Consider the following 23,256-nt stretch of genomic DNA (forward strand, 5'->3'; position numbering starts at 1 on the left):
ATAGTTCTTATGGTTTTTGGGTGTAAATACATTCTTTTTGCAGCTGGTGAGTTTTATTGGAATGTATTATGCACTCCTAAAAGTCTTGGAGATGAGTGTCTGTTCCACCCGCAGGCTCTCCTCGTCCAGGACTTGTGTTCCTGTGCGTTGTGGTGGATTGCCCTTCACTTTCCACTGTTCCACTGAGTCTGTTCTCCACGCTCACATGCCGTGTAAATTGTCCTGAGTGGTGTGCTGTAAGGAGTGGTCCAGGGCAGCAGCGGGGTCGTCCTGGGTGACGGCGAGGGTGGCCTGCTCCGGCAGTAGGCTGGGGTCTGTAAGGATTGCTGTGGTGGTACTCAGGAGACGGAGTGATCTGAGAACCACTGAGGGTGCACGCAGAGAAAAACACAGATTACAGAAGAAGATGAAGGTATAAACGGGAGTGATAGCAATACTATCAAACAATGAGTATTTACTGTAAGAATATGGGTTTAGATCTGCTTTGAGGACCCAGTTGTGCGGCACTCACTGGGTCTTAGGGCAGGCAGGGAACAGTGTTGGTCCAGCCAGGACAGAGTGGACCGACACAGGTCCTCCACACTGGCAGTGGACACCATTCCATTATAGGACTCAAACAGCGGTTCGATGATGATGCTGAACTGACACTGAGTTGAGCAAAGAAGTCGTTCAAATGTGACACACAAGAGTTCTTGCTTTCCTAACATTACTGATATTAAACATCACATAGTGTCTCAAATGATCTCCACAGCACGGTGCTCTATAGTGTTTACAGGCTGGGGCTATTTTCTAGTTTCCTAGTTGTCAACAAATTCTCAAGAAAGAACAAAGCCAACTATGTGTCGGTCGTCTTTCAATATGTTCCAAATTCCCTATGCTCAGTCCCAAACCCAAAGGGTTCAACTACAAGTCCTAAATATAGTTTCATAACAGCTGTAATATTTAGCAAATATCACTCAAATAGCAGTACATATTGAATCTGCTGGGGGACTATTTTCAGCCGCAGATAAATTAACTAGGGAGTATTTACAGAATATTTTACAGCGTTTGACTCAAAATAAGCTAATGAAGGAACATGTCATCCTATGTAGCAGCGTGGCTCATTGATGTGTGTTGATATGTTTTTAACAATGGAGGGATAAAATATATCACGCTTAGTGGCATCAACTTATTGTTGGTTTGGGTCTTTCCATGGGATTTGTTCACAATAACAAAAATACAATATCACCAGACTTATTCATTAGTGGTACCTTCAGTCATTACACTGCATGTGAATAGCTCAGTGTTTTGGAAGCGCCGTCAAACTAGTGTAATGGTTGACAAAAAACAAAAAAGTCATACAAGTCTCATTGTTGAAAAGCGCTGTCTATAGAGAAGCAAGTAAATTAGCAGGAACACTGGGCAAATGCTTCTTCTTGTCTCTATGTAAAGAGAAGTGTATGTTTTTAATTCATTATATCAGCAGTTAGATAAATGCACAATCTCTCGAGGGATGTTTTATTCATGGAAGGAAAACACCCGCAAGGTGTTTTTGTGCAACACACAAAGATGCTAAAATGCTAATCTAATCTTCTTATCTTGCCTGCAAGATAAGGGCAGCAGTAAGGGAGTGTGTGATCATTAGGAAAGAGTTAAGGATTAATATGACTTTTTTTTTTTAATGCAACTGGCCTTTGCAACACACAGGCATTTATTCTGCCTGATTAAACTGAGACGACCCAGATAAAAATTGTACTGCATGAATTAAGACTACATCCACTTACTTAGATCTGTTTGAGGACCAGGGTTTGTTCCCAATTTTCCCTGACGGACTTTAAAAACAATATGCTTCTCTGTAGGTTGGCATAATGCTTGGTGTTATTAGTTGATTTGGATTCAAAGAAAAAGGTTGAAGGAGTAAAACAAAATGTGATATTCCTCCAAAATAGTGACACATAACAACCCCACACAGTAATAAAACTGCTTTCAATGAGTACTCAACACTGGAATATATTCTATAAGTAGTGTTTGTGTCGGTGCGATGTTTTTAATTAGCCTCTGGCTGATTTGCATTTAAAAGGATACTATCCAGAACTTCCAGTTTTGCAGCGTCTGTGCCTGGACGTACTCTCGGAACTTCTGCCTCATGTGGTCAAATCGCTGCCGTGTGATGGGCACACCAGTGGCTGGCAGCTGCTGCTGGCACGAACTGCGTAAAGAGACACGCTGAGTCAACAAAGTAGTGCAGTGCATCTTAATATTCGCAGGGAAAGACCAGTGTGTGATATTAAAGGATGGAGTCAATTTTTTTTAGTCCGTCTAAAATAAACGTGCTTGCTGTAATCATCTGTACTGTTCATACTAGCCATTAAGAGATCCCTTCCTAATGCTCTTCCAATGGAGGTGGTGAAGGTACAAAATCCAGTCAGACATATATCTCATCTCATCTCATCTCATCTTCAACCGCTTATCCAGGATTGGGTCGCGGGGGCAGCAGCTCTAGCAGGAGACCCCGAGGCATTCCCAGGCCAGTGTGCAGATTTAACCTCTCCACCCGGTCCTGGGTCTTCCCCGAGGCCTCCTCCCAGCTGGACGTGCCTGGAACACCTCCCTAGCGAGGCGCCTAGGGGGCATCCTTACTAGATGCCCGAACCACCACAACAGGCTCATTTCAAGGCTAAGGAGCAGTGGCTCTACTCCGAGTTCCTCACGGATGGCTGAACTTCTCACCCTATCTCTAAGGGAGACTCCAGCCCCCCTCCTGAGAAAACACATTTCAGCCACTTGTACCCGCGACATATACTCATGCATATAGTCAGACATATACTTTAAATTAAATCTAAAAAAGTCAGTGGATGTAAACTGATACTAGGGGACTTTCTTCTATAATGAATGAAGCAGTAGAGTGGATAGAGCAGTGCTGTGTGCAAGCCCCACCTTCCTGTACTTTCAAAAACTCCTACCCTTCGGTCAGATAACCTGACTCCGCCAGATGGATTGATTCGCATAATTCGCATTTGCTCTGCATTTCCATCTGGGAACTCTTGGATGAAGCTCTTTTAGGAAGAGGTGGAAATACTGGTTGCTGATTGGATAAATCATCAGATCAACGAAGCGTATGACGTGCTAACAGAGCGTCGATGCAAATGTAAAAAACAAAGATTTTTGCTGTTTGTGTAACGTGAGTTTATGGATAAATGACAAAATTTCAGGTGCCCGGTCCATGTTCCAACAGAAGGATGAAAGGAGGAGAAAAAAGTGTTAGCTAGCAGCTTGCTTAGGCAAACTTCTCCAAAGTTTCTCTGCTGCAAGTTACCAGACTGATCTGTGAGTAAAATACAATGGAGCTCGCAAGATCAGGGATGGTCTCGCGAGGCTACCGATCAGGGACTTTTGGCGGGTAAAATGTCCCCTGAACTTAATTTAGAATTTTGAAACACAATGAGTTCATTTAAAGGTTTCTAGTCCCTGTGCGAAAGTTTCTGCAGTCATAAAGGCCAAATACACACACACACACACACACACACACACACACACACACACACACACACACACACACACACACACACTGGAAGTCAAGCATGGCTGAAAGTCTCACTTGATGGCAGAGTTCAGGAGTTGGATCTCCTCTCTGAGTCTCTGAGCCTCCTCGTGTAGCTGAGCTCTCTCCTGCTGCATCTTACTGATGTACTCGGCAGTCTTCTGCAGTGTGGTGGCTTTGCTGATCTGTGCCAGCAGACAGAGGGATTACCACATGTCAGCAGTACGCCATTACACAAACACTCAATATAAATGCTGTTGCTTATTTCGCTCTATTTACATTTTCACATTGTTTTCGAGGTGAACTGGGAATCGACTCAACTTCTACTCAGCATCTATTTCTTTTCACAGTACCTTGATGCTTGGCTGAGAACTGAGCGTTGTCACAAGGTTATGTAACGTGTCAAAACCCAGTTTGATGTTGAAGCGCCTCTTCTGTTCAGCTGAGATGTGAGTTATCCTCCTGGTCTCTGTGTGCTGCAGATAACATTCTCAGCATATAAACATGCACATCACACTTCACACCCAGATTGACATTCTGGGCCAATAATCGGTATCCTGTTCACTCTTTTAGCACTTATTTTGCAAAGATTCAATGCTATGCTGTACTATATGAAAACATAAATATATGTAGATTATATGAGACAGTGCGTCCTACCTTATTTGATTCTATCTTTCCGTGTCCTAAGAAGCATGAGTGAGGGGACTCGAGGTTGGAGGCTTTATCTAAAGGGTTTGGTGGTGACGTTTGTCCTGGATGTCCTGGAAAATTCACTTAAAGAAAGAAAATTAACAATGTCTTATTAAAAATGTAGGGAAATGACTTGTGCCTATGAGCAAATTGTTAATCTACACCATGTACTCATATGCACCGCAAACTCTCTACATGTAAATGATGTGATTTAAATTACAATGTTATACAGTTAGCAATGGCTGCAGATGCTGGCATACTTTGGTTGTAGTTTAGATTCTTACAACAAGCAAGATTAATTTCACCTACGATTGATGAGAACATAAATAAGAAACCAAAATCATCCACATCCTGTTGGGACAAATTAATTCAATTAATTAAGTAGCTGTGTGCTACTTGTGGAACCCCAGAACTGAAAAAATGCCGTAAAAGGCTATCAGACAAGTCAAAAATGTAACTGAATACATAATATAGAATATTGTCAGTTAGATTATTAAAATGGTGATATTAAAAATAAATAGCAGCTATATAATATACTTTGACTTAAACCTCCATTTAGTTGGTACAAATAAAAACCTTCTTCTTTTTTACCTTTTACTGTTTATTTCTTTTACTAGCTTGTTGTATTTTTCAACTCCTTCATTTTCCAGATTGCTTGGTCTTGGCTGGCATTTCATCATTTAGCTACACGTATTCCCCATGTCCCTCACCACTTTTGCAGTTTTCTTTAGATGTGCACATTCATCATGTCCAGAGGAGCATGAATTCATTTTTAATTTAGCTTATTAATTGATTGGTGATAAAGGAAATCCCAACTGATTGGAGGTTAAATGAAAAGTACAACGATTTATGTTTCTTTTTACCTCCATTTGAATGATTAACAAACAATATAACTTATTTACTGTATGTATTCAGTTCTATTTTTGACAGCTGTAGTAGAAAGTAACAACTAAGACCATTGAGACCAATGACCCATTCATTAAAAAAATGTGTGTCTTTTTTATTTTATTGGTTGCAGATTCATGAATTTCAAAAATGAATCATCATTATCTCTACAGAGTCTAATTGTTGGAACTATTTGGGGTAACAAAAACACACCTGTTAATGTGCTGCACATTAGGCTTTTTTGCAACTGCATATTCTCTTACTGCACCTTCATCTATGAAGATGTGATCCCTCATTGTTTGTAATAAATATATTTGCAATATAATTTGGGAAAAGCAAAATGTTGTTATCCTTTAGTGTTTTGGAGCATTGAGGTCCTACCTGTTAGGCTGCTCCTGTCCGTGCCGTAGAGCTGGACAGGAGATAGTTTCTCGGTCTTGGGAATGAGGAGGGCTGTGCCGCTTTGTGTGGAGCTGTGGGTGGAGCTGTGTGTGGAGCTGTGGGTTAGCAGGGTAGACACCGCCGAGCTCCTGGAAGTGCTGGCGTGGGGTCCGCTGTGACCCAAGGTAGCACTCTGGCTGTGCAGAGGTGTCAACACTGGGATCCCTGCAGGCCAACCAGCTCCATGTTGCACCTGCGATGAAGCTCCCCCAACATGCGTGCTGCTGCTTGACTGCTAAACAACACACAATCTGTACTTAGACTTACGCCTTTTTTATTTTTTTCCTAAAGATGATGTTAGATAAGTTAACCAGAAGTGAGTATTATAAAGAACTACTTTAAATCATTTTCCCCTAGAAATACTTGAGTTTTTCTTCTGACTCTTTAAAACCCATTACATTGAAACCTTTTTAATTGATAACCCTTCCCTTTGCCACAAACTGGACCTGCACATTTGATGAAGGTGCCTCTACATATAAGCCTAACATATAAATCCCCTTTAGGCCTTTCATGAACAAACCGTTCTAAAACTGTAATAACAGAAATCCAAATAGACTTATTTGGGATTTTAGGAGCAATAGAACATTTACTACCAACACTGATCCGACATTGAATACTTATGATATTTAACTGGATCTACAGCTGAGTTCCGAAACAGAAGTAATGTGTCACTTTCTCTAATGCACACATGAAACATGTTTACAGTTCTATTAGAAACTTGATCATTTCAGATCATCTCTTCAAACTGATGTCCCCATATGAATGCAGATCCATTTTTAAAAAGCTGCTAAAAAGGATCATGCAAAGGATATATGCAGAATCTTTTTATTGAAATTAGCAGCCAGTTAACTTCAGTTCAGCATTAAGAGCAGAGACAAGGGGAAGAAGCTAGCCTAGCTTTGTCTGAAGATAACAACCCATCTACCGGCACTTCTAATGCTCACTAATTAATGCAATTGAAACGGCATGAAACTTTGGCACACAAATTCCCTGTAAAAACCGCAATGTGCTGTTTTTGCATTTCCTGATTGTGTAATCAACACAAATGAACACTACTCTTGAAATACTAAAGGACAGGCTTACCGAGGAGCTGGGAGATGATGACCTCTGACCTTTGGCTGTCACTAGAGTAGTGTCAAATCCTAGTGATGTCTTCCCTGAAAGCAAAAAAAACAATATATAGATCCTTTTATTCTGACAGAAACATCCCACTATTTTTTTTCAAAAATAACTTATTAAAGACAGAACAAGGGACAGAACTGACTCACGGTCGTGGGCGCTGGAGGAGAGCAGCTTAGCCAGGCAGCTAGTGGGTGTGGGCTCAGTGCACGGGGGGCCACACAGAGTCACAGCTGGACCCACAGTCCTGACTCCTCCTGTCTTTTGCTTGTGCTTCCCTCTGACCGCTGTAACAGCCACCTGCTCCGGGACTGAGAAGCAGTGGGCCGCGGTGACTGAGGGCATCGCTGCGTGGACCGGGTAAGACACGGTGGTCGGGTAACTGAGAGAGTGGCAGGGAGTCTGGGGGTATGTTTCCCCTGTGTGAGGGTAGCCATGAGCCTGGTGCACAGAGCCCTGGGCCCCCATGGTGGAGGCAGTGTGAGTGATGACAGTGGGGGTCACGCTGGTTGTTGTGTAGTAACCAAACTTGTGGCATGGCAGTGGGTACAGAAAAGGGATACTTGAAGAGGCCGGCTGCTCAACGCCGGTGGTGAATGCTATAGGAGCAGGTGGATATGGGTATGACTGCTGTCCGTAGGGCATGGCGCCTGACATGATGCTAGATGTTTGGTATTCACCACAATCCTGACCCGGCCTGGTCTGGTCTGGCCGGGTATTGGATGAGGGGGAGGGCTGAGGCAAATTGTCAGATGATAGACTGGGCTAGAAAAGAAAGATTCAATCTATTTTACTGATTCATTAATAGCACTATTAGTTTGATAATGAAGTAATTCTGCAGCAATACATTTTACAAGCAGGAGGAGGAGGAGGAGGAGGAGGAGGAGGAGGAGGAGCAGGAGGAGTTGTTTACACTGGCAGTACCTGAGCCAGCTGGGTGTCGATAAGTAGCGGAGGAGCTGTTACCACAGGGGAGGGAAGCTGGGCAAACGCTGTGCTGGGTGAGCTCTCAAAATAGCCACAGTCAGCAAAACCAGTCTGCTCAATGGGCTGGCCCCGGTAGTTCATAAAGATATCTGAAAAACAACGAAACAGACGCACACTGTCCGGTATAAAGAAACTGAGCATTGAGGTGGAACAAAATTGTTCCAGAAAATTTCACATATTCTCATGATGGTGTGAAAACCTGGAATCCTAGCGTTTGAGCCAACACAATAATCCTTTAAAGTGCCTTTTTCCTGTTAAATTAACTGCAAAATCTTAACAACACAACGCATGCAGCCACCTCAGTCTACACACAGTGCTGGAAGAAGTTATGACAAAAAATTCAACAAACACACGCCAAGAAAACTGTCACATTGTACAGAATATGTCCACATTTACTACTACTTTACCACTGAAGTTGTGTAATCTACTGTGTGGTCACCTCCACGGGCATCTGGCCAGTAACTAAAGTCTGTGTCTACTTTTCTTTTATGCAGTCATCTAAGTGAGTGTATCTGGTATGCATAGCTGAGTTCTAATGGAAATACTAAACTGCCAAAATGATGCTTGAACATTAGATCCAAAGGCTAATTGTGTCTTTTGTTGTTTTTTTTTCGAGACCAAAGGTCCAGGTTTTGCCACCTTAAAAAGACATGACACCACACACACAAATGCTTTCATTCTTTAACAGATATGGCTTAATGTAGCCCTATATTTTTATTGTGAGTCTGCAGTTTGATATCACGTTGTAGATATTCAAACAGCAGAACAGAAAATAAAAGCAAAGAGCCAACACATCAAACGAGTCACCATCCAAAATGCAGTGAAGCGCCTTATCTGCTTCCTATCTGCCAGCTCACATATTCCTGGAGCCACACCGGTAACTGAATGTGCCAAGCTGCCATCTGTGATTTACTTCACATCTCACAGCACCTGATTCAAATCAGGTTCGGACCAGTTGAGGAGACAAAAATGAGCTTACTTTGCATCAGTTGTTGGAGCTACCATTAACACGTACAGTTCTCAGAATCCAGCATGATACAAACGATTATCTCTATTTCCGTTTAAGATAGGCACAAACTCAAGTCATGGCTGTGTCGCTCTGACAGACACCAACTAGCTCCCTGGATCTTGTGACCAAAAGAGAGGCAGACAGCTGATCCCTCAGGACTCTGCCAATGCTGTGAGAACAAACAGCAACACACACACACACACACACACACACACACACACACACACACACACACACACACACACACACACACACACACAAACACACACAAACACACACAAACACACACACACACACACACACACACACACACACACACACACACACACACACACACACACACACACACACACAGACATACATATCACAGCAGTGGGCAGCAGGTTGTCTGTGGGTTACAAAGGCTGACTTGTAGCCACGGGGCTGCTGGATCGCTTCACTGAAAGTAACACAAAGGCCAAAACAACCACAGCCATTGTGCCCCTGAGCAAGGAACTAAAACCCGACCTGCTTGCTGTGTCTCCCTGCAGGGTAGATGTTTGGCAAGCAGCTCTGGGCATAAAAGCCTCTCTGCCTCTCACACTCTAAGGGACTCATCATTCTCATGTAATCTCTCATAAAAAGGATCAAGAGGTCAGTGTTACTTCGCACCAAAACATATTCCGATTTGGTCATTTTTTCTTTTCTTTTTCCTAAGATGGCAAAGTCATGACCTGCCCTACTACACCTGGGTTGGTTAGGTTTACACATGAGGAGTGAGATTGGTTAGGGTTAGGGTAAGAATATCAGGACAAAACCAATCAGAGGCAGAGTAGGGCAGGTCATGACTTCGCCATCCTAGGAAAAAAAAATATATATCAAAGACTAAACTGTACGGATGGCAGTCATTGATTCAAGGTTCTAACTAGCCACATACACATGAACTTGAATTAGAAGAAGTTTAAACTATTAGAAACATTTTTTTACCATCTCTGAAACACTTCACCAATATCAACACTTTATATTATTTTAATGCGTTTACTCTCTTTTAGACTTTTATAATTTCTGTCTTCTTATTTTTGGGTTGCTTTGCAGCGTAGGCAGTCGTTACCAATGCTTGAATAGCAACTTTCTCTGCAGGCTTCTCCAACACTGAATCAGGCTTTCACTGCCCAAAGGGACGTGTATTTGTAGAACAGACAACAGGAACGCTCGCTCTCTGAAATTAGCTGTGATTGGCCAAAGTCTCCCAACACGAGCCACATTTTATAACGCCTGAAAACAGAGCCAATTTTTTTCTCAGACTACTTGAATTACAATATGCTGAAAGGTTATTATGGAATTTTTGCCCAATGACAACAAGTGGCAAGAAAACAGGCTTTCGGGCAGTGGAAACGAGACATGGTATCACATTGTTAAGGTTCCATGTTGAGTTTTTGACATTTGGCAGCACTATGGAGCTCTTTTTCTATGAGAGGATACCGTTTTGACTGTGTTGTACATAAGAACACACATGCAAAGTCCAACCAATGGTGTTTCACTATGACATACAGGAGCAGTAACACGCTACGATGTGAAAATATATGGAAATCCTGTTCTTTAGCTGCTAAATGCTTTGCTTTATTCACCAGCTAGTCCACAATTGTGTCTGTCTGCTGTTTGATGCTGAGCAGGTAGTGTACAGTGGGTTTATCAGAGTCTGCGTCCAGGTCAAGCCACCTCCCTATGTACCTAGTCATTGGGGGGTAAAAATCCGGCCACAGGCAGACTGCACCTAACAAAATACTCAAAACCACCTATGTTAGTTCCCTCTACAGAAGGTGTCTCCAAGAGCACATTCGGCCATGATCACACACACACACACACACACACACACACACACACACACACACACACACACAGACTCAGAAGGTGTTGTGGCTGGGAATGTAGAGGTGAGAGGATCGCAAATTTTCCAACAGATAGAAAAATAAAACACATTGAACTCAGCGAACTAACGATTTTTACCGAATGACCACTTAAATAAACAGGAAATATACGGACTTGGTGTGTAAAGGCCTTAAGAGGCTTACTGGGACTGCATAATTCTCTGGTTCTTCACTACGACCTACCTCTTTCAAATTACACCTATTCGTGTGATCTATTGTTATTTTGAGCATATTGATTATAGCCTTTAATTAAAAATCTAGTGTTTAACCTAAGACAATAGTACATCATGTCCAAGTCCGTCCCTTTATCCCCTGGTCTCTCAGAGCCAGGGGTCGAGGTTAAATACATCCTCTTCCACTTCCTCATGCTCATGGCTCAACCCTGCTTTTGACCTCTCTTTAACATCTAAGGAACAAATAATATACTGCAGACACAGCACATAGAAAGGAGTGTTACTCAAGAGCCGATTCAGATTTAAAGACTTAATACTGAAATACATTATTCTATTTAGACTTTGGGATGAGTGCCTTGGATTGAGGCTTGTCAGGGGTGAATACACTAAACTCTGGAAAGTTAATGATTAATGATATTAAAACTATGGTACCTCTTATCAGGATCGGTTCAGACATATTCTATCAGCTGTCAAACATAGTTTCCCGCCCTAAATTAAGCTCACATGTACCATAATATCACTGAATGAAGGAATTAATCAATTAATGTTGGACAAAAACAAACAGCTGAAATTGGAATGATACTATTAAGCAAAATCAATGGGGGAAATGGATCTGCTGCCATTCTGTGACAACATGTGAAGGTCCTACGGACAGACAGACAGACCTACATACCTGGTATATCCATGAAATCGTCCAGGTTGGGCTGCAGTGGAGTCAGTCCTGGCTGGATTATATCAGCATTGCTCGTGTACACTGTGGAGGAAGATAACATAATATCAGACATGAGAGAGAAATGTGTCCATCTGTCAGTGTGTCTGCCTTATTGTGGATAGTTTCTTTCATCATAGGGAATTTCCTTTTTGTAGGGTGGGTTCCTTTGGGGGACTTGCTGACCCATCGTCTGAGAAAACTGTGGCAATGGCACACAATATTAAATCCCCTGAAAAAAAAAAGTCTATTAAAATAACAGGTTGAATTGCCAACGACTCTTCAAATCACCAAAGACTTTTCAACTTCTCTCATATCACCATCCATCCATCTTCAACCGCTTGTCCCTAACGGGTCGCGGGGGGGCTGGAGCAGATCCCAGCTCACGTGAGGGGTTCAACCTGGACAGGACCCCAGTCTATCACAGGGCACATAGCGACAAACAGAGACAGACAACCATCCACACTCACATTCACACCTACGGGCAATTTAGAGTCATCAATTAAACCGGAGAACCTGGAGAAAACCCAAGCAGACACGGGGAGTACATGCAAACTCCACACAGAAGGGCCCCAGCTGGAATCCGAACCAGGAACCCTCTTGCTGTCAGACGACAGTGCTAACCACCACTCCACCATGCCGCCCTCTCTCATATCATGCATTTTGTAATAAATTGTACACTCTGAGTTAAGTCTCTCCTAATTGAAATGTACTTTTTGGCTTTCTTGCCGATTCAAGGCTACAGCCAGCAGCCAGTTAGCTTAGCTTAGCATAGCATAAAGTCTGGAACAAAACCGCTAGCTTGGCTCTGTCCATCAAAAATGTATGTGCAGATGTACTGAACAACTCTTCTGTTGATCGGTGAGCTTTTGAGGTGCTGGTGGGAAGATTTTGTCACATATTGGACACAGACAGGCTGGAAAAAAGAAGCCCAATGCCCAGTTTAAATTCTTTCAAGCCTTAAACTTCTGCATAATAAAGAGCAGGGCCGCTTTGAGTGGCAGGTGGGTGCTGTCACAGTCAGTGAACATACACTGCAGGCTTCATTCATCACGCTTCACCTCTTTGCCCATCTTCGGATAAGGAGTCAGGCACTGCCAAGATGGCAAAGGCAAGAGCCAGAAGAAGCCGCCCACTTTGAGCTTTGTTTTGGCTCTTTGGAAGCCTATGGGCAAGGTCACAGAGACTACATCCATATTTTATACAGTATGACTCAGAGTAAGATTGAGCAAAAAGGTTTTCAATGCCTAACATTTAACTAACCTTAAATACATTACATTATCATATACATACGTACTTGATCTATCCATAAGTCTGTCCTGAAACAAAGTAAACCTGGGAATTTATTTTCATCCAAATGATGCATTTGAATGATACAGTAAATGCACAATTAAACTAAAGATGTTTTTAATGTTGTTATACAGCTCACAGGCCCCTAATTATCCATTTTTAAACACTTATTTGAAACTGATGTGAGACCAGTGCAAAATCACAGCTGAAAGCCACTGCTGACTACTCACTGTCGTGTCGGCCGCTGGCCCAGGGACATGGCTTCTGGGTCATGGTGAACAGGGTGTCGGATATGTCGGACAGAAGGCAGTCCAGGTCAAACATGTGGACCTCCCCTGGCGCAGCCTCAGGCTCCTGGTACATCTGATTGGACCATTTCTCCAGCTTGGCCTGGCAGATCTGACCCTGGAGCACATCAGTCAGAGACAAGTCATTCCCTGATCTTTCCATTAGAGGGCTCCCTACGAATAGGACTGAAAAGGCAGAGTGACGCTTCCATGGGTTTGGTTCTGTCCAGCATTTCGTATTGTATGGAAAAATTGAAAAGGGTAATATAATATGTAATATATAATATCCTTTGATACTCCTTCAATAAGCTTAAGTTAGTCACATGCAAAAATTAGTGGACCCATTTACTCTTATAATAAAACAGCTCACTAGAAGACGATTTACATCCACTTACACAAAAAAGACATAGCGGCTGCATGTCCTCCACCATCACATCTAGTTTCAGACACGTCATGCCAAGATTTCCCAATTTCCCATTCTCTTTCTTAAATCCCAGTAAAACACTCACAGAAAATGAAGCTCCAGACTAGTCCTTTCCCTCTGTTTGAGCTGTTTGCTTCACCCTCTTCTTGTCTTTATCCTCCACTTCCAAGTCTGACGCCACATTTATAGGGAAGCCCAGACCGAACCGGAAACTGTTTTGATTGCGTCGAAGCACACGACATTCCCCCTTATAATTTGTTAATTTACCTCTCAATTTGTTTTCTTTGAGGGATAAGTGTGTGCGAGTAAGGTAAGATTGTTGTATGCATATGCATGTGTGTGTGTGATGAAAAAGCAGAAAACCACTAGGCCCTTACAGGTTGTCATTATGTTGGCTTTGTTCATTTCTTTTTTTTGATGTCTCACGTTTGAATAAGAGCAGCAGCCTTTTGTCCCTGACCTAATTCTGGCAGCACCACTCACGTGCATTCAAACAGGAAGACCTGAGTCCCGTTAACTCAAAGCGCTGCTGCCTCTGACTCGATAAATAAATATACATGCATCCATCACTTCCACAGAACATTATTTACATTTTTGAAGATGAAGTGAGACGATTAGAAAATAAATGAAATGAGCAGAAAATGATTAAACTAAATTACATAAACAGAGATGAAGTGAGATTTTGAATGGCAAGCACCACTTCCTTTTGTCTTGAGTTAAGCTATTTCCTTTCACATATACAGAGCATAGGACAGGGACACATACATCAAGACTCTGCTGCTAGTGACTCTGTGAGACTGTGAGACTATGAGACTATGAGACTCGGACTTGGAAGTTAAAGACTTGGGACTCAACTTGAGACATGATGACTCAAATGACTTCTCTGTGTACATTTTTTCAGTTCAAAACATAAGTATAAAAATATTCCATGCTGATGTTAGCTAACGTTAGCCTGATTCAGTCTGTTCCCTCTCAACTCCATAACTGGCTAACATTAGCCTCATACCAATAGATATCACAAATGAACACGATTGCAAAAATTAAAACGTTGTTATTTTGATTGAGAAGAGATTAGAAATAAATATGCTTCATTTTATGATTACTTTGTAGGCTGGCTGTCAGTATTTCTCAGTGTACAAGTGACAGGGAGGGAAATATTTTAAATGTCCCCAATAGACAGGTACTAATACCTTGTCTTTTCTCGATAAATACCAGATATACTGCATGTAGGACTGCAGTACCTGGGTGGGAAAAAAAGTCACTTGCCTTAACTTTATTTATTTAATGTTTTGGGAAAAATTGGACCTAATGCCTTGAGTCGCATGGTTGTTCAAGTAAATGTCATAATTTGACAAATTTAAATTTAGAGGATAAAGGTAAAAGAGGAAAAAAGACTGTTGATCACCAAAGTCATTAGAGTGTATCCTCTGGGGACTTTGAATATCTGAAGCAAATTCCATGGCAATCCACCCAATAGTTAAAGGTATAGTAATATTTTCACCTAGTTAATTGTCTGTTAGGATACTATCTATAAAAGAGTGAGTTTAAACAATGGTGATTGATCATATGACCCACTAATGAAAGCACTTCTACTTTTTGGAGAGTATTTCCCTCCCTGTAGTCAAATAGTGAAGACCAACTGTAATAAGAAATCGGGAACTTCCAACATCTGAGTCAGGCTTGTAGTAAGAAGTGTAATAGAAAGTGTATTAGGAATATATGTGTGTGTTTACATTTAGGAGGGTAACATATAAGGGACAGACCGGAAGTAGAGAGGGAGATGTGTGTCAATAAAGTTTACTTCTCCTCTTTCAGCAGAGGAATGTGAAAACACCTCTCTAGGGACAAAATTTGCTCTGATACAAGTCACTATAGTCAGTGTCAGACATTTGAGAGGACAGAAAGAGAAGAAAAACTCTTGAGTTGAGGGGAGGGGGAATTTAAGATATTTCAGTCTGGTCCAAAGAGATGAACTGACCAACACCCCTACAGTCACACTGCACGGTGTGTCTAAAAATCAATGGCAATATTCTATCTCAATTAAAGTACAGGCTGCTTATCCAGCCCTGTTGGAGCAGAGCTTCCTTGCCTTTGCCTTTATTTATGACTTGATTTGGTAACTTGGCAGGAATCTGATACTACTGACAGTATTGTTATATGAGTCTGTCTGGGAATATGAAGCCCTGCACAAATCAGATTGTTAAAGATTTTGGGAGGAGAATGGAACTGAGGCTAAAATTATATCGACCATTACATTTTATATTGAGGCTCTGAGAGCTGAGAACCTGTTATAAAATATATGAAATAACCACTGACTTTACAAAAACAAACCCTAGGGTTTTACTGAAGTGTTTTTCCCAGCCCCTTGATGTAATCTGTTAAATGAAGGCAAGATAACGCTTTGGGAACACAGAGCATAAAAACCTGGTTTAGTCATCTTTGACCTGTCAACTTCATGCTGATATGTGCCCTTTGAAGTGCCGCACAATACATCAACAGTTTGGGCTAGACAGCCAGTCAGATATTATTTTTGACCTGAGTTCATACAAGGGCTTCCAGTGGGCCTGTTCTGACCTGGTATTAACATCCATCCTGAGTGATCAGATCACAAGGGGACAGCTCTCAGTATGTCCGTTCACACCTGGCAGCAGAATACGTCTCCATGTGTGTCTTCAGTGAGCTCTTGTGAACTGATTTAAAGATAGGATCCATAAAATTTGCATCCAGTTAACTGTCTGTTAAGTTACAAATAGTTAAAACAATGGTGATTGATCATAAGATCCACTAATGAAAGCACTTGTTGCCGAGTATTCCCGTCTGTCTGGCCATGGCGACATTCCCTGTCTAAATCCAAATGCGCCACCATATTAGTGACGCTGCTGACAGCGGTTGCTCTGTCGATGGACAGTCATTAACTAATGGTTATGCTGCATTCACTAGTAATCGGAAATCGGGAACTTACGACTTCTGGGTCAGGCTTGTAGTAAGGGCAGAAGTGTAATAGGAACTGCGTGTGTGTGTGTGTGTGTGTGTGTGTGTGTGTGTGTGTGTGTGTGTGTGTGTGTGTGTGTGTGTGTGTGTGTGTGTTTGTGTGCGCGCGTCTAATAGTAAACAGTAACGTTAACTGCGGAGCTAAGCAGCTAACATCATCAGTCCTGCCCGTCTAACGTTGAGAGAATGTAATTTAACAGGGTGACACAATAACAAGTGTCAAACAGCAACGAGACAGAAACAGTGGCAGCTGCTTTACCAAATCTATTTCATCAGAAACAATATGGAGCCAGCGTCAGCAGAAACACAGAAGATAAACAGTACTGTAGCTGAATACATTAGCATGGAGCAGATCCCTGTTTACACTGTGGAGAAACCTGACTAACAACAACTTTTAACCTCCTTCATGGAAGCATTTATGTTGTGTTTTATTGTGTTGAGCTCTACAACACAATTAAACAAACAAGAGAGTTTGAACATATATTTATACGCAGCCTACAGTTATGTGTTTTCTTTTTTGTTTTCATTTCAGACAGTTTAAAGTGTTGTTATTGATGTTGTTTGTATTGTTCTAATCTTAATTTTAAAAATTCTGCCTTCTTTTTTTTTGGGAACTCTAGAGTATCAAGTATTTTCCTGGGTATCGGTAGCGAATTTGAAATTCTAGTATCATGACAACCCTACTTGAGAGGGCACATGTCACGTTCTCATGTGAATCCTTTCATGAATGAGGTGCTTCCCCAGGTACCCTCGTTCTCTTTCCCTTCCTCTCCTCTCTGCTGATTTACTTTTGTTTGTTTGTGCCAGTGACGTCACTGTCATCTTTGCTGCCCCTCCCGGGCTCAACTTTTACAAAGCGCTGCTGGAAGTAGGTCAGATTTGATTAAATGACATTAAATTCTGCGGCTCCTTCCCTTGAATAAACATAAACGTTGAAGGGGAGGTATTGTTATTGCTGGCAATCAATATGTGTCAACTGCCTACAAATGCTGGGCCATGACGCAAGTTGTTTTGCACGTTTTTTTCTATTCTCATCATCACTTTCCCTCTCAAGTCAAGTTACCTTATTAGTACCCGGAGATAGATTTTGTTTGCAGTAAAGTTCATATACACGCATATGGGAAAAACACAGAGGCACATATGGGCACATATCACATGTCATCCAACTTTAGACAGTGGACATGAAAAGTAAATGGCATATTAAAAAATCAAGGTCTTACAGGTCCAGATCATGTTGAGATATAAAAGCTTGTGTAGGTTGTTAAAAGGTAATGTGTGAGAAAATACAATAAAAATGTAAATGAAATGAATACAGCAATGAGTATATAAATAAAATCAGCAATAAACAATCACCTGTGCAAATTATAGCTAAAAGTTATGCCTCGGTATAATGGCTGCAGGGATAAAACTGATTTTGTGTCTTTCTGTTCTACACATTGGGACTGTTAACCTGCGCCCAGAGAGGAGAAGTTGGAACTGAACCAGTTATGCGCTGAAGCTGTTTTGTGTATGAGGTTTCCACATTGAGATGTGGCTCACCAATCAGCCGGCTGGACCGCTTCACTTATTGGTTTGGTGAGCTTTTGTTTTTCAAAGTGAGGTTTCCAAAACAAGCTGCTACTGAAAATAATAAAACGGATTGAATAAAAGCACGATAAAACAAGGTTGTGATGTACTTTCAATGTGAAAGCGACTCAGTTTCCCCGAACAGAAGAAGCGTTGATGCAGTTTTTTACACGCAGCTTCAAAGTTCATTTAAAATGTGAATTTTTAATCTATTATCGTGACAAGGTATTTATAAGATTGCACACACTGGACCGTTTGACCTTCAATTGGTGTGATTTCTTGTGTCTGGATTTTTTTTTTCTAAAATCAAGGACCATGTCCTTGGTTTTGGATACATTAAGTCGAAGGTGGGATGCCTCACATCAGTCATTTATGACTGGACTATGACCGGTTTCAGTGTTTTGAAGCAGGCCAACAATCACAGTCATGGGCATATTTAGTCAACCGAGTCCACTGAGGGAGGTTAAATCCGCGTGCTAAGAATAGCTGTTTGGAGGACTTTGGTGATCATATGTTGAGCTGACACTGCATTCAAAAGTAAACAATACTAGTAGGTCAACAACACAAACACTGATGCCTCGGTCAATCGGCCACTTTTTAAGGGTCAGAACACATTTTTGTCTACATTAGTTCCCATCCAAAACTAACAAAAAGGGATAGCATAATATTACAGCAGGACTTAAAGTAGGTCATACCTCTTGTAGCATTGACAGGATATCATCCTTCTTTTTCTGAAGCTGCAAGAGAAAATAAGAGAACAGTGTGTTTGATGATTTGGTAATAAACAAGATTAAGAGTCTACAGCCATGCTAGTAGCTAACAGTCCTATTTGCCACACTCACCATCTAAGTTTATCATGTTAACAGGCTAACATTTGCTAATTAGCACTAAAGACACCTGAGTACACCTGAGGTTGATGGGAATGCTCTTGCAGGTATTGGCTCATAAACCAAGGTATTGGACAGTATGAGAATTTAGACCTGATGATGCCACTGAAGGTTGATGTTTGTGGTTCAGAATGAAATATATTGACATTATTGAATTGATTACCACAACATTGATGTAACAATTCATCATGAGGGCGACCTGAATGAATATCTGCACCAAATGCAATGGAAATCTATCTAATAGTCTAACAGAAGTAGTATATATTTATCACACAAGGCCTTTAGGGAAAATCACAAACACTTGTTTGTTTTACTGTATTATATGTATTAATGTGTATATGTAAGTGTCGGAATATCAGTGTTGTAGATGTCTGAATCAACGTCTGTATCCGTGAATTGTGGTTCTATGTGTCTGTGCTGTAAACCAAACTGCCTCTTGATGACATTAAAGTTTTCTATCTACCTACCTACCTACCTACCTAATGTTTGAAATATTTAACTCAGAAGCACAGATCAACCTCATCACCAAAGTTAGTAGGATACTGGGAAACATGTACATCTGTACAAAGCTTAGTGCTCATCCAAGTAGATGTAGAGATATTTGTTAGGAGCAGAACTTGGACCTGCTGTTGGTACTAAAAGAAACATAAGGGGATTTAAGTCATTAGAATTGATCCTCTGGGGACCTTGACTTTATGAAGCAAATTTTGCACAAATCTATCCAATAATGTCAAGCTATTTCAAACTGAACCACAAATATAAACCTCCTCGTGGGTCTTGCAGAAAAGTAAGGGAGACTCTAAAGACAGTAGGATTCATCCTCTGGGGACCATGAATGCCTCTACATTAGTTGTTGAGATATTTTAGTCTAGACCGGGTGTGGGCAATTCCAGTCCTGGGTCTCACAATAATAAAACTGTGACAAGCATCAGCTGCTTGATAACGAGCAAATCATTAGACTCAGGTGTGTGTTAGCAGAGAGAAACCTAAAACATGCAGGACAGTGGCTCTCCAGGACCCCAATTGCCTTCCCCCGGTTTAGACCAATCAACAGACCAAGGTTTCCATCGACAGAGCCAGGCTTCTCACGTGGCTAAACATATACAATACATATACAAGGGATGATACGTGTATGTGTTCTGTATTAAAAAAAAAGATTGCTCACCCTCTTCTTATAGTAAATCCTCCACTTGTGATACTCCTTGATCACCACCTCTATTCTTCGCTTCCAGTAGCTGCCCTCTAATACAATTGCCTGTTGACATGATGCAGAAATACAAAGCATAAGACTCAGGGCTTGTACATGTGCAATCGTGCCGAAGTCCAACTCTCTCAACCGGGCCAGGGTCAGGAAATGGCGCTTCCTAGGCACGGTTGCACTCACACTAGTCAAACGACCTAAATTTGTGAATCATGATTGGGCACGGTACAAATGCCAAGTGTGAGTAGACCCTTAGGTGCCATACCTCATCAGTGTGTAATGCAGGAATCAAAACTCAAAAGTCCTGACCACCCATTTAAAGGGATACTTTACCCATTTTAATCCAGCTCTGTGCCATGGCAATGTGGGCATTGTGTTCAGACGAACAGTGTCTCCGTAGCAGAAGTCCCTGAGGAAAGGAGCATCAGAGATGTGCCGAAATCTGCCTAATGATGCACTCTCTGCTGGAAGATTTTGACACATCTCCAATGCTCCATTCTACGGAGACAGGCCAAACACCATTCATCTGAATACAGTGCCCACATTGCCATGGCACAAACCTGGATTGAAATGGGTAAAATATATCTTTAAAGGAGCAGTTTCTGAATACAGACTGTATGGATTTCTCTGTTTGTTGCACAGTATTTATATAGCACCATCATCAAACGGGACATGAAAACCTCACTTTTTACAATATGGGACCTGAATTTGGTATCATTTGAAAAAGGAGCCAGCTTGTGCTTCGACGGTATGTTGAATGTATTCCTCTGTGAGACAAATCACTCACATCAGGCTTTCGATGTGAATCGGCCTCTGAGCCCTCCAGCGGTGTGACAAACCCACACACTGGGTTCTTCCTCTTCTCCACATCTAAACACAGCAGATACAGAGCAACAACATCAACAGGTTTCTGGCTGTTTGAACAGAAACAACAAATACACATTTATTTACTATGATGTCTTCATGTTCAACTCCTCATTTATGTTCTGCTACTTGGTTGTTCTTCGCTTTTGGGCTCTTGTCTAACATATTATGAAGGCGGCAGAGAGAGGAGTGAAGAGTGGTGGACTCACACTGAATGAACCAAGCTCTCCAGATGGCATTGTTCAGACGGATCTTATCTCTCCACTGCAACCGCAGACCCTTAAAAGACTTCCACTTGGGAGAGACTATCTTACCACTGCAAACAGAGAAACAATCAATCTAAAATTGTGCAACTTGTTTATGGAAAAAGAGCAATGTTCAATGCAATAATGACAGGGGGGCACATGCAGAAATGACTGAATTCTAGAAAATGGACAGTGGAAAATGTGCAGTAGCCTCACTGCCTCACCCCTGTTGGAAATCTGTCCTGATTTTGACTAATAGCGCCCAATCAGCTTATTCACCAGTACACTGTCAGGCTGTTTGCATTTTCTTTCAGTGTCCCTCAGTCTGCTGAGTGCTGGGAAGGGGCCTGCTAATGTGAGGTGCTCATGGAGTTGCTAGGAAGCCTGGGGAATCATTTTCAACATGCTTTTAATGGAGTGAAAACATGTCACAAACCCCAGAACAGCAGGGACAGCATATTACTGAAAAAAACATATTAGGAGAAGAACCAGTCTGGAACCAGTCTGGAACCAGTCTGGTTAATGACAAATACTGTGCAGCAGAGCGGCACTTTACACTAATGTGGTCTCCTCGCTACACATGTTCCATATTGCACTGACAAGAGTTCATATTTTCTACGTTCTTCAGGTCCTTAATGTAAAAGCCCTTCATAGAAATGTCAGTGTTGTTGTCTGTTTGACTGGTAACAACCTCTGGCTCAGGGTTTTATTGTGCAACTTTCAACAAACTATGAAAAATACCAAATTGGCACACAGTCACTGGTCTTCTTTAGGCCAAAGGTTGATGGCGATTCCTCTGTACAATTTGTTAAGAAAAAGAAAGACTAAACTTATATTTTCTCAAACACACTTCTTTGGAATCTGAAAACAAACTCAATGAAAAGAAACGCTTGTTCTTTGAACCCTGCAGGAAAAAACACTAAAACGAAAACAACAACAAACACATCTGCGTGTAATAAATGATAGGCTGAAAAACAGTGTTAAAAATAAGCGGGTTGTAAAGTAAGCCAGCGGCATCATTTCAGGATCTTCTGTCCTTTCCCTCAGTTACACTGTAATCTTTCCAGTGCTGCCAACGAGAATCAAAGTCCAGCGTTAGGCGAAGATTTTCCAAGCGGTTGCACAAGAGACTGCAAAATCCCTCTTCCACCACATCCACACACATTATAACCCCACCCAACTATCAGACTTAGAAGGGAAACCTGTTGGAACTCACACATTTTGAGGTGTGAGGAGTTCTTAGTGTAGCCTACACAGTGGGCAGTTTGTGGCTCATTAAAGAACAAAGTTATGACCTACAGATGGAGATCACTGCAGGGGGACAGAGGGAATATCAGTTATAGTCCGCAGGTTCAATATTTAGGCCTAATGAGTTAGTACTTTCTAATACTAGCTAAGAATGACTGGTTTCTAAGATCTCACTTTCTAATTGACCAGCTTATTTACACATCTGCTCCTGCAAATGAAAACAAGGCTGACTGACAAAAGAGCAATAACAGAGTGGCTCTTTACCACACTAATAGGGGGGAACTGCTAATGAAACAGCTGGAGTGGTCTGAGGTGGGTTCGTCATCCTGCCCCTGACTAGAGCGACCCACCTGTAGGCCAGGGACATGCAGTCAAACAGGCGGGTCAGAGTGGGGTCGATGCTCAGGCTCCCGGAGCTCAGCGGGCCGTACCGGTACGTCTGGCACCAGGTCCTGTTCACCGTGTCAAAGTCATATCTCATAGGTCCGCCGCTTCTCCTCCCGCGCGGCACGGAGTCGCTGTGGGGGGACGACACCATGAAGTGTCCGCTGTGGATGACCTGCGTGCGGGGGAAGAGGCCGGCGGACGGTCCGGGACCTGCCAGCCGAGCCTCCGAGTCCGAGTCCGACGAGTCCTGGAGCTGGCTCTGTCCGGCTGAACAAACTCTGCCCTTCCCCGCCATGGTGCATTATCACCCGAGTGTTGACTGTCCGCCAGACGGTGAACTTTCTCCTCAACTGACTCCCCCTCCTCTCCCTCCTCCTCCCCCGTGTTCCACAGATAGTCAAGATGTCCCGAAGGCAGTGAGACAGC

At 42.1% G+C, this 23,256-nt stretch overlaps 1 protein-coding gene across 1 annotated transcript; it reads right to left on the reverse strand.

Annotated features, from left to right (window-relative positions):
* Positions 1–201: 201 nt before the first annotated feature.
* Positions 202–23,125, reverse strand: mlxipl (MLX interacting protein like; the record flags this gene model as incomplete). Its single annotated transcript, XM_083927106.1, has 17 exons — positions 202–365; positions 512–641; positions 2,065–2,188; positions 3,578–3,705; positions 3,874–3,996; positions 4,178–4,293; positions 5,477–5,768; positions 6,620–6,693; positions 6,805–7,420; positions 7,580–7,731; positions 11,405–11,485; positions 12,961–13,135; positions 18,694–18,735; positions 20,051–20,140; positions 20,874–20,956; positions 21,160–21,266; positions 22,794–23,125. The coding sequence occupies 17 exons, from the start codon at positions 23,123–23,125 to the stop codon at positions 202–204; spliced, it is 2,829 nt and encodes a 942-aa protein (XP_083783232.1).
* Positions 23,126–23,256: the final 131 nt, after the last annotated feature.

Source organism: Echiichthys vipera, assembly GCF_963691815.1.
Source record: "Echiichthys vipera genome assembly, chromosome: 14".
Classification (NCBI taxonomy): Eukaryota; Metazoa; Chordata; class Actinopteri; order Perciformes; family Trachinidae; genus Echiichthys; species Echiichthys vipera.